This window comes from Alligator mississippiensis, chromosome 1 (assembly GCF_030867095.1).
Source record: "Alligator mississippiensis isolate rAllMis1 chromosome 1, rAllMis1, whole genome shotgun sequence".
NCBI lineage: Eukaryota > Metazoa > Chordata > Crocodylia > Alligatoridae > Alligator > Alligator mississippiensis.
The window spans coordinates 349,518,495-349,531,223 of record NC_081824.1 but is presented as its reverse complement, the minus strand read 5'-3'; the positions used below and the strand labels follow the sequence as shown (position 1 = coordinate 349,531,223).

General features: G+C 44.4%; 1 protein-coding gene across 4 annotated transcripts in view; it reads right to left on the bottom strand.

The window, feature by feature from the left end:
• Positions 1-12,729, bottom strand: part of LIMS1 (LIM zinc finger domain containing 1) — a 121,916-nt gene that overhangs the window by 56,266 nt on the left and 52,921 nt on the right. Inside the window, exon 1 of one of the 4 annotated variants that reach the window (XM_019485008.2) lies at positions 12,114-12,135. The exons of 2 other annotated variants lie outside the window; for them this stretch is intronic. Coding sequence is in view for 1 of the 2 variants with exons in the window: in XM_019485005.2 (XP_019340550.1) it covers positions 199-305 (107 nt within the window). In the remaining variant the exon portion in view is untranslated. Of the gene's footprint in view, positions 1-198; positions 361-12,113; positions 12,136-12,729 lie in introns of those variants that run through there. One more of the 4 variants, XM_019485005.2, reaches the window with a different exon arrangement.

The window sequence follows — 12,729 nt, the reverse complement described above, 5'->3', positions numbered from 1 at the left end:
AACACAGAATATCTGCTTCCTATTAGCTCTTCCTAGATTTATTTGGTACTTTGGGGGCTACTTTTCATTACACGTGTTTGACAATTCCATTATCAGAATCTGCTGTTTGTACTTAAGTTTTACTGTAACCGTTAAAACAAACACATAACTAAAGAGGCACCAGTCACCTTTGTTAGCCATTAATTTTCACTCACTCACCTTAGCTTCTCTTCATGTAACCCCTGAAGCCCCACACTATCAGGACGATCCCGTCTCCTCCTGTACAGACCTGAATGTGATAACTCTTTCAGCTGTAAAGTAGTCATATTTCTCTACCCACCAGGGTTTTTCACTCTTTGCTGAACAGTGCGGCTGCCAAGATGCCTGAAGTGAGTATGCTCAGCAGCGTGTCTGCACACCTGCACTAGTCAAGAGTTACAAATCCCTTAACACACAGCCAGTTGCTGTACTGCTTCCTGTTTCTCATAGGTACACACCCTTCTGAAAGGCACTACATTTCCTTTATCACTTTATCACACCTAAGGGATGCCTATGACAAGCCTACCAGGTTCCATGAAACTTTGTTGGTAATCAAAGCTGAAGTGCCCAGTCATAAGCAAACCCACAACTTATTATGCAAACAATTCAACTGTCCTAAGGACTCTTGAAATTAACTGAAAACCTCCAGTAATGTAATGAGCAATTAACCATTCCCCACTAGTTTATAAGAAAAGAAAATCCTTTAGCATTTTAAAATCCATGTGTAAGAAAAGCCCCAAAAATGAAGATTAAGTGACTAAATTGAATATCAAGAGAATCTATAAGAACTTCAAGAACTCCAGAATTAATAATCTTTCAGATACCCAAATAAAGATTTATGTTACTAAAAAAATAGCCCTTTCCCCCCAAAATTAAAAGTGTATTATCATGTAAATACTTGTCTGCTCCTAAGTTCCAAAGGGACTGACCTCTGTCACTTATCGTATACAACAGTGGTGCAAAATCCCATGCAGACTATGTAACATGAATGAAAAAGTTTAAGGTTTCCTGTAACACAGGAAGGAGACAGCCACGGATTTCCAAGCTGCATGTCTCATTTGAACTTGTAATAAAGCCTTTGCCTGAACTTCATAATAGGTTTTAACAGACCTACAATTCCTTTTTCAAAAACTGATTTTATCCTTAGTACATGTAAACAGATCACAGTCCACATTTTTTCTTCTAGGGAAGAGCAAAGACACATTAATCTAGTTTACTTTTTTGGTTAAATATAACTTTGATTAAGTAAAATGAAGTAGTTCACCACTATGACATACAAGAAACTCTGAGTCAAGCAAGAAATGATGCTTGTTGTGGTATGATTTTTTTTCATTCAATTACCAAAGTGCTTGATCTATAGCAGAACGCATAGTAAAGGTCACTTGAAAATCCTGCATTTGTGAAGGAACACAAAAAGAATACAAACATTTGTTTTAAAAATATAGGAATGTGTCTTTCATTGCATTCTAGTTTTCTCAAGTTTACCAAATCATAAACAAATGCAGGAACTTTACACAAAGCTCTGGAGATGCTTCAGTATGGAACATTGTCTGGAATCTTTTGAAAAAATATGAATTACAGGCTTAAGTCTCAATAATCACACCATATGCTGGGTACATCTACAAGAGATGCTTTACTGCACAGCAGACTAATCTTCTGTGCGGTAAAGTATCACTGTTAGAGGTACACCGATAGAGATTTTTGGGGCCAATACCAATACCTGATATTTTAAGGAGGCATATTGGCTGATAGCGATCCGATTTCCAATACAGCTGCCTCTAGCTGGTAAATCTGGGGTGGTGGTAGGCGAGGGGGGAGGGAAAAAGTGTGGGAGGCAGCAAATCAACACCCCCCCATGGTGAGGGAGGGTGCAGGGGCAGGCGCTGGGTTGGGGAGGGGGAGGTGCCTCCTGCAACTTCTTGCATCCCAGGAGCACACAGGGGGGCGTGTGCCCCCTGGATCTGCACGGGGCGGGATGGGCTGCAGCCAGGGCTATGTGGGGCTCTTCTCAGTGGAGGCTGGGCTTCGCTGATGGGGCCAATAAATGCCCCTGCTGCATGCAGCTGCAGCACAGCACTCAGGCAGTGAGGAACAGAGCTGGCAGGATGGAGAGCTGCGTGCAGCTGGTAAGGCCAGTGTGGTAGAAGGGAAGGGGGGAAGGTGTGTGTGGCAGGGGGCAGATCAATGCACCCCTGCAGAGAGGGAGGGGGCAGGGGTAGGGGCAGATGCTGTCCTGCCAGGGGGGGGAGGCTGGAGCTGCAGCTCGTGGGAGGGGAGGTGGCTCCCGCCGCTGCTTGCACCCGAGGAGCACATAGCGGGGCATGTGCCCCCTGGATCTGCATGGGGAGGAGTGGGCTGCAGCCAGGGCTATGTGGGGCTCTTTTTGGTGGGGGCTGGGCTTGGAGCAGGTGCCGGCAACAGTGGGAAGACGCTGTATCCATCCCAAATATGACTACTGCCAGCCGCCCGGTGCAGTCCCGGCTCAACGCCCCACCTCCACCCATGTGCCAGGAAGAGCTGGGTTTGTGCCGGGTGGCTCGCGGCAGCAGCACTGGGAGAGGAGTGAAATTTGGGGTGGATGCAGCATCGTCCTAGCACTGCTGGTGCCCACTCTGAACCCAGTCCCCACCAAGAAGAGTCCTACACAGCCCTGGCTGCAGCCCACCACCCCATGCAGATCCAGGGGGCACACGCACCCTAGGAGGACACGAGGATGCGGGGGAGGCACAAGCAGTGGGAGCTACCTCCCCTCCCACGAGCTGTGGCTCTGCCCCCCCCCCACCTAAACAGCGCCTGCCCCTACCTCTGCCCCCTCCCTCACCACGGGGTGCATTGATCTCCACCCCCCCACACCCCTTCTCTCCATGCCTTTCCCTTCCACCCCACCGGACTTACCAGCTACATGCAGCTCTCCATGCTGCTGGCCCTGCTCCTGAGTGCTGCGCTGCAGCTGATTGCAGCACGGGCATTTATTGAGCTGATATCCAATACAGCCAGTTTTCTTTACACTGGTACCGATCCGATATTGGACTGATGTATTGGGGCACCCCCTATCACTGTCTACACATACACAGCAATTAGGGTGCAGAAAATTAATTTACTGTGCTGCCAGATAGTCCCATCAAATACAAATGGTAATCTAGCAGAGCAGTAAATTACTGTGCTTTAACTCATGTGTAGGTGGTGACATCAGGATTAGTTTACTTTTAGCTCAAATTGAGCCAGAGTATACTCAGTTGCATTAATTTCATATGCAGACATGCCCACTGTGTAACACAGGCTAGAGGCAAGATTAAAAGGCACAGAAGATTTTACATCATTTTAAAAGATTGTATTTAAAAGCCAGACTGATTCTGTATCTCTGTACTCACCTGAAAATCACATCTGAAACTGAGAAAAACCTTGATATTTGCCTAAACACGCAGGATTGTATTTTTCAGTGGAATGTTTCAAGTAACCTCTTGGTAAGCTTAAATTTAATTATGCAATTACACCCTAAAGTCAATCAGTCAGTAGTACTTAATGACAAGATAATGCTTTTACAAATAGCTGTTAAGCATGGGGGAGTCTGATTCACAAACCATCTTAACAGCTTCTTACAGCCCTTTAATTATTCAAGGACAGCATCAGTACATGCCCCAACAACGGATTTTAAATAATAATAATGTAGAAAGTCACCCCACACAGTAGGTGTTCTGTTCTGGAAAAAAAAAAGACTAATAACAATAACTGAGTTACATCAGTAAATTACAGGATTCTTCCCACATACAGTAGCCTGGTTTAAGCCTTATATTTCTCACTGAAAAAAATGAATAAAAAACGCTTGAAAAGAAGTGCTACATCCTTTTTGTTACAATTGGATCTTGCTTAATTACCAAGAAAGGCTGATCCAAAGAACTTAAGGTGTCTGAGTGAACAATGGCCAGGCTGTGAGAGTTTGTAGCCCCCTACTAAACTATGTTACAGGATCACACCTGAATCAAACTAAGATAGTTTTGCATGGTCGCAAGACGACATACCATGCAAGGCAGACACCGTTCTTTGTCTAAATCCAATATCTTTTATTAGACCAACTAAAATAGTTGGAAAAATTCTTTGCAAGATTTTGGGTGCAAACAGCCTTCTCCAGGCTGAGAAAGTGTCACCATACAACACAAGACATAAGACAGAGAAGAACAATGACCTGACAGTAGAAGAGAAGGCACCCATTCTGCCTCAAGGTAAAGAATTTCAAGACAGTTGGAATATCTGTTGAAGTCAACTCTACTCCATTAAGTGTTAACTTGCTTCTTTTGGCATATGAGGTTGGGGAACTGTTTAAGATGATCTGATATTATCAACATGGGAAAAGACCTTCCATTCACAAGAATATAAACTTGGGGATATGTTAGAAGCTTTCTAGGCAAAAATCCAAATCAGTTTCCCTCCTTTTCTCACAGTACCCAACTTAACAACATATAAAAGGTGAGTGGTTTAAATTTGAAATTGCTCATCCTACCGCTGAACCAGAAATGAAACGCAACTTTTTAGATATACAGTGGAACAAAGGTCTGAATACTGTCAAAATTATATAACATTATCAAAATATTCTATTGCCCCATTAGAATCAGAAAACAGCCCTGAAGAGTAAAAGAAGAGAGAATCCATGAAGGTCCCAAATGTAAAACCTCTATTACTACCAAGTATAAAGAACATGCAGAAGCAACTATAGATTTCATAGATTTAATAGATGTTAGGGCTGGAAGGGACCCCACAAGATCACAGGTCCAGCACCCTGCCCAAGAGGCAGGAAGTCAGCTAGTGTCAAAGGATCCCTGCAAGATAAACATCCAAATGTTTCTTAAAAGAGTCCAGAGTAGGTGCTTGCACCATCTCTGGGGGGAGTCTACTCCAGGCCTTGGGGGCTCGGACCAAAGTTTTTCTTTATGCCCAGCCTAAAATGGTCTTGGAGGAGTTTGTGACTGTTGGGCATGGGCGACTGTCACTGCCATTGTCAGGGGAGGCACGTGCCACTCCTGCAACTGGTCCCACCAAATGGAGGGGGTGGGGGGGTTCCCTACGGGGGAAGGAAGTCCCCTATGGCCAATCTCTGCACTCGCTGCAGCCACTCCAGAAAGTGCTGGCCATGGCCACTCTAGAAAGCAGCTGCAGCAATCGGCTGGTACTTGCAGAAGGGGCACCGGTCTTCCTGCCTGCCCCCCTGCCCATTGCCTGAGCAGTGAGTGCAGCCATCAGGGGGTGCACCGGCACTCTCAGGGGGTGAATCTGGGTGATTGATTGCCCCGGGCCCTGTGCTTGGGGGTGCCCCATGGACAGTGCCACTCTGGCTGCTTGCCACCTCCTCCACCCCCACTCTGGCCACTTGCCACCTCCCCCCACACTACTAGCCACTCCCCACACACCCCTAGGTACAGCTCTGCTTGTGGGACACCACTGGGCACTGAGTGCCATGTTGGTTCAGTTCTGTCAACCACCACTCTCTAGGTCCGACCTCAGAGCCAGTTCCCCACCCATTGGACTGTAGTGTAGCCAATTTTTCCATGAGGACATCATGGGACACCAGGTCAAAGGCTTTTTTAAAGTCCAGATATATGATATCAACCTCTTCTCCTATGTCCAGGTGGTATGTCACCTGGTCATAGAAGGGAATGAGATTGGTCAAGCAAGACCTACCTGCGTGCTAGCTGTCCCTCAGAATGTTTCTTTCAACTAGCCTATCAAGAATGGTTACTTTGATAATTTTTTCCAAGATCTTTCCAAGGATTGAGGTCAAACGGATTACTTGTATTTCCCTGGATCTTCTTTTCTCCCTTTCTTGAAGATAGGCACTGCATTGGCCCTCTTCCAATCTTCAGGTGCTTTGCCCAAGCACCATGAGTTCTCGAATATCCTTGCCAGTGGCCATACTATGATGTCTGCCAGTTCCTTAAGCACACTTGGGTTCAATCTGTCTGAACCAGCTATTTGTGGGTGCCCAGCCTCTCAAGGTGTTCCCTTCACCAGTGAGGGGCATATATTCACCCTCACCCTGGCCCTCCTGCATGCATCACATTAGGCAGGGTCGTTGTCCCTTTGGGCTGGTAAAAAACTGATGCAAAGTAATCATTAAGCAGGTTGGCTTTTTCCTGTGTGTTGTTTGTCAGCTGTCCCATTTGGTTTAGCATGGGCCCAATATTGTTTTTCTTCTGACTCCCCACATATCTGAAGAAGGACTTTTTATTGTCCTTGATTCATGTAGCCAGTTGGAGTTTGGTTACAGCCTTGGCTTTCCTGGTTCACTCCCTACAGGTGCGGACCAGTGCAGAATACTATAATAGTTATATAAAATATATTTTGAATATAGCTATATAAAAAAGTGACAGGGTAAACTTGGAAACAGATGCCATTAAGAAAGCAGAAACTAAAATTCAACAGAGATTAAGATTTAGGAATAAAAAAATTCCCCAAAATTTGTAGATTTAAATCTCAAGTTTTCCATGGGCACATTTACATGTGAAATTAACGTGAATGCATTAAAACTGATGCATTTTACCCTGTAATTTATTGCTCCTGGGTGCCACGCCTTCATGCGAGCCCAGGACTGCAGCACATTGAGTTGAGCTGAAGAAGCCCTGGCAGGTGGGGGACCTGGGACTCAACCTGCCAGCCTGGGGCTGCTCTGACCTGACTCAACGTGCTGTAGACGGGCTGTCTGGGACATTAGAGTGTTCCAGTGGGAGGCTAGCCAGCAGGGCTGTGCGAAACAGTTGTGTTTTGATTCGGTTTTGGATTTGGCCATTTTGGAGGACAGTGATTTGTTTCAATGTTTCAGATCACTATCCTGTTTTGTTTTGGCTGAATCTGTTTCTGAGATTTGGCTCTGCCGAATCTGTTTCGAATGGGCTGCAAGGGAAGCTTTGGACAGCCCTACTCAGCCAGGCAGGATTTGGGGCCAGGGCTTGGGGCCTCAGCGGGGAACAGGACGGGGCCGTGGGTAGCTCGTCCAGGGGAGGAGGTAGGCCACTGCCCTCCATGCAGGCGAGGAGGCCCCGCATGGATCTCTGATCCCTGTCACACCGTGTTGCAGGGCACGGAAGCAACGCAGAGTGGCAAGCAAGCCTGCTGGTCTCTGCCGCGTTACCTGGCTCCATAGAGAGCAGAGATCTGGGGCTGCATGGGGTGGGCAGCAGCAGGGAGGAAACCCCGGTGCAAGTCTTTGCTTCCTGCGGAGCCAGGCTGTACAGCAAGGACCAGCACTGCCCTGCTGTGCGACCTGGCTCTGCAGGGAGCAGAGATCCACGCTGGGGTCTCCTCGCCACTGCTGCCCAGCCTGTGCAGCCCTGTGTTGCCAGGGCATCACGTGGTGGGCAGCGGTAGCTATGAGACCCCCGGCATGGATCTCTGCTCCCTGCAGAGCTGAGTCGCATGGCAGGACAGCAGTGTACAGCTAATTCCCTGCAAGCCCAGCTCTGAAACTCCAAAATTTTCCAAAACATTTCAGAAATGTTTTGGTTGCCTTGTTACATTTCGGAGATGTTTCTGAGTCTTCCATTTCAATTCGAATTTGGTGTTTCAGCTGCTGAAACATCCTGAAACACCTTTGAAATGAAATGGCTGCTGAAATTTTCCACAGACCTACTAGCCAGCAGACAGCCTCACAATGAAGCACCCTTGTGTTCCAGGCAGCCCCATCAGCATCTACATGTGCACTGCTGCACACCAAAGAACACCACATGATAGTACTTGAATTTACAGATACTAACCTGTGGCAGAGTTAATTAGTTTTCTGAAGCCTAGCAGGCCCACAAGTGTAGACACTGAGATTTTACTGTGAAGTCAATCAGGTAGCTCTGCAGTAAATATCTCATGTAGTTGTGCCCTATGAGTTCTAATCTATGATGAATAGCATAGTTATAGTCAAAGCTTTAGCGCTCAACCCCTGGCTTGCAGGCTAGATCCAGCTCTCAGAGTCATGTCATCTACCTCACCAGGCTCCCCATCAATCCATACATTTAGCTGCAAGGGAATAGTGGCAAGATTAATTACTAGGGGTGTGCAAAGTGGGCCATATTCATTTCAGATTTGGCTCGATTTGGGGGAAATGATTCAATTAGCTGATTTGGATCACTGTCCCGATTCGATTCGGCTGAATCCGAAGATTCGATTCTGATTTGGAGAATCAAAGATTCAGCCATAGACACAGCTTTATATGTTTTTTTCTACGTACCTTGAGGTACCAGGCACAGCCTGTGAATGCCAAGATGGTGGGGCAGATGGAGAGTCCCACAGGAGTGGGGGGGGGCGGGCGGGACGGGCCGTGTGTTTGGCGGTGGACCTGGAAGTGGACCAGAAGTACTTCCAGTCCACTTTTGGGTCCGCTGCCGAGCGCGTGGGAGACCCGCCATCTGTACCTTTCCTTTGCTAAGAATTTCTCTGTGTTTAGGAAGGGAACACAGCTGTGCAGTGTTTGTCCTCAGAGCAACAATGAAGTAGCACTAATCGGGACTTGTCACAATTTATTTAGACATTTTAAATACGATGTAGTTTAAAATGTCATAGTCTAAAAAAAATTAAATAAAACAATGCCGCCCGCCCCACAAGCATGAGTATGCAAAGTTTTCCTCTACCCTGACAAAGATCAAGCTCTTCAGAGCTTCCTTGCCGATGTATCCAAACTGTTGAGAAATAATCAATTAATAAATACATGAACATATAGGAGCAGGAGAGCAGGCTGCACAGATGCATATTTTAATTCAGTTTGTGGTCGAGTCACAAATGATGGTATCTGTCATCTGTTTTACAGCATCTCCCTCTACTGGCCAAATATCACCTTGTTTCTCAAATCCCTCTACAAATACTGAATGGAATAATATACTACTGGTATGCATCTTTCAACCCTTCGTGAAATATTGATGTTCACTCTTTACCCACCCAGAGGCAGCCTACATAAAGGTCACTTATTTTCACGTGGTGGACTGCAGTTAAGGTGAGAGGAAGAAAGCACATACTGAAGACTCAAGTGGGGGTGACCATGTTAGTCAGTCAGCGAGCAATGTTTCATAGACATACCAACTATGGGAGAGAGAAAAACCCTGCATGCCATGTAATGAGTCAGTTTTACTTTGCTATCTGTAAGTAAGTTTTTCCAATCTCTCAGTCCTGATCCTCAAGGGAAATTTACACAACACATCCCAGAGACGAACCTATGAGCTCCATTTCATCAACCTGCTGGATACTAGAGATCAGGGACTAAACACAGACATTGGATTTTTGATGCATTACAATCTGCCTGGCAACTGACTCCCCCGCCCAGCCCAGCCCCTGGCTTCTTTACTTTTCATTCCATCCAGGAAGAGCACACACCAACTGCTGCAGCTTCCTTAGCCTGACGAAGGGTTTTTGAACCCGAAAGCTTGCTTAATAACTATTCTCCAACCATTTGGGTTGGTCTAATAAAAGATATCAAATTCACCCAAGGAACCCTGTCTGCCTAAGTTTCCCTAGGAAGATACTTTGCCCAGCAAAACAAGACAAGGCAGATCTCTCTTCCTCTGAGCAGGATTTTGATAATAATTTTGTTGCACTCGCTGAAAATGTTTGATCATACTCATCTCCAGCAATAAGGAAAGTTTCATCAGCAAATGCACTGGGAAGAATTAACACACATCTTTTCTTCCTTGTTGTCTTGGTTTTTTTTGTTTTTTTTTTTAATATATTGCTGTATGCTTTGCTTCCCCCTACTCTGCTGTGCTCATGGTTGTCTGTATATGGAGGGATTTTGGGGGGTAGAAGGGAGGGTGTTGCATGGTTGGTTTTTTTTGACAAAACATCCTGGGTTTTTTTGATAAAACATACAGCCTCTTTGCTTGCGTTTGTCCTGATAGCTTTTGAATGCTTTAGTACACCCAGCCTAGTCAACAGCTGGCAGTTTGGGCCTCTGCAGTGGGAAGCAAGGGACTGAAATTCCTCTGATTTTGGAAAGAATTACACCCAGGTCTCCGTTTCCTGGGTGAATGCTCTAACCTCTGGACTATAACACAAGAGATAGCTCTCCAGTCACTCCACCTGTTTTTCAAAAGAAAAGACTGAATCCATCATTTATCTTCAAAAGGGACAGCTTAGGATATCTAAGTGTGAGGGGGGTTGGATTGTGAATCCAGTCTTACCGATCCCTAACCCAGGGCTGCAACCAGGTATTAAAGTCAATGAGAGAGGTGACTTTCATACCCCTTTCTTGAATATTTCCTATTGGTTTAGACTCTAAACTTAAAAGTATTCCTTCCTAGTGTAGTGCGCAGGTTTGTTATTACCCTGAAATAAAATAGTTTTCTGAAAGCATACTGTTAGGTTTACAATAATTTGGATTATTAAAAAGTATTAGCTTTACAGCTGAATACAAGGCATGACCTGTGGCCTAGCAATGCAGCTGACCACAAGGCAGAATGATAGCTAGGCCTTTGCTTGTATCAAGTAATCATTTTAACTGCACCAAGCATTTTCTGAGTTAAAAAGTGAATCTGTGTCTGTGCGCTAAAAAAAATCAGCTACAACAAGAAGTAAGATAAGACAGAGAAACCATTGTTTTGAGCTTACTGGTTGCGTCCTTGAGAAGTATCTTCTACTATATAAGGTTTTGCTAACATATTATAATGTTACTGTTACTTAACTTTTAGCTTTTAAAAGTGCTAGTTCAGCTTAATAAAAATATGCTGTTACAAAGATTTGTAGAACACCGCCCCCAGTATTGCTTTTTGTTAACCATATAGTCTTGCTTTGTTATAAAAAATATAAAAGATCGCCTCACCCTTGAGGGGGCGCCATTTTGCCTTTTGCTGGCTTTATGGTCTTTGCTCGAGCAAATAAACAGCTGTCTTTCTTTACCTGCGTTGTCTGTCAATCAAATTACAGCTACACAACGGACCTTAGGGAGGTTTCTCCCACCACACTAGCTCAGGCAGCTATCCAGACAGTTTTCTGTGCTTAAGTTACTTTTGAAAATGAGATACTTTTGAAAATGTTATTCGTGCCAGTATACAATGTCAAAGCAAACAAACAACATTTAGTTAGCATGGTGCATGTATGTAGCCTTAAAAGAAAACTATTGTGATTTGGGGAAAAAGCACAGGTAGAAAGCCAGGAAGTTCCCAGTTAAGGTTAATTTAACAGAAGCCTTCTTTGGGCTGGGGGAAAAGGGTGGTTGCCCCACCTGCTGGCCTCCGACCACATATCTATCCTTGCTGGAGATTTAACTGAATGTCTCAGACAATGCAAGCAGTTAAGCTCACAAGTTCACTAAAGGAATGGGAGTATTTTCTTTCTCCAAAATGTTAGTCACTGAGATTAAATAAATGTGAATAAAACCAAGAGCTTTAAACAGTCCATTAAAATTCCTTCCTCTTTCAGTTACTCTACTTTTACTCTCTTTGTCCTTGCAATTCCACTTCAGTAATTCTCCAGCTTTTGGGGGTGCAATTACTAGATAAAACAAAGAGAAAAAGAAAACCTTTCATGTCTTCTTTGTACTGGACTACAAATCAACAAATCAAAGGAAAGTATAAGCCTATTTTTACATTTTTCCTTCTCAGATCACTTTTGAAAAGCTTATAGCTTCTTGCCTTTGGGAAAATCAATATTGAATACCAGGCTTCACTCTTAGCACTAGTTAAGAAAGCTTCATTAGCAACAGCAAGTCTTTTTCCCTGGTGCACGTGAACCCTAAATTCTATAAGAAAGAATAAATACCACAGTTTCCACAACAGCCCTGAAAGTATGTAGCAACAACAGGTACATTGGGAATACCAGAATAATTTGGGGGTGAGCAAGAAAGTAATAAAAGACTAAATTTAAAACTTTATTATTAACAGTGCCACTGGATGTTAACAGCAGCCAGAGCCAGGAAGCTAACATTATTAATGATCAATGCTGACATCCCCACAGGAGTGTTTCTCTTAGTTCCCATATAAGGTTGCTGTTTATAGGAAATTCTATTAAACTGACTACACTGCAGTAAAGCTGAATAAGGCATCAAGCTTTTAGCCTCAAAGTATACTGAATTCATCTAGATACAGAAGCCAAAGAAGCCTCCAGAAGATCTAATTAAAAAGTCTGATACTTACAGAGTGTAGTCTTGCCAGCAAAAGAATTGCACAAGTGACTTCCCCCATATATAGCTTTACAATGAACTTGGTGTTTGCATTTTTTCCCTTGTGGTTATTACTGGCAATAGTGATAAAAAAACAGTCTGACTTAGCAAACCACTTCCTATTTGCTACCATTATTGCGTTTTGCACAGTAAAGAGAAAGAATTCACGCTACAGCCTGTTGTATCAAACCCTACGATCACTGGGGCAGAGCAGGAAGAAAGCCCTCATATCCCTACAGGGAAAGGGACAAGGCTAAAGTATCTTCACTGTATTTTAAAACAAGGCAAGGGAAAAAAAGGCCAGAGACTGCAGGGGGAACTAAACATTAGGGAAGGGACAAAGGGCAGAGACATAGGAAATGTTAAGCCTCTCAACCAAACATACCTGGCAGATGGATCTTGGACAATCCTCAGGATTTCTTTCAGATCACTGCACTTCCTTAATAAGCTTTTGATTAAAAAGGAAGGATACCTGGGGTGATCTAGAAGCCCCTTCTTCTGGCTGTGCTTTGGGAATCACTGCTGTAACATTCAACTAAATACAAATGTTATAGTCAATCATAACTATAAAATACAGAAGACAAGGGTCT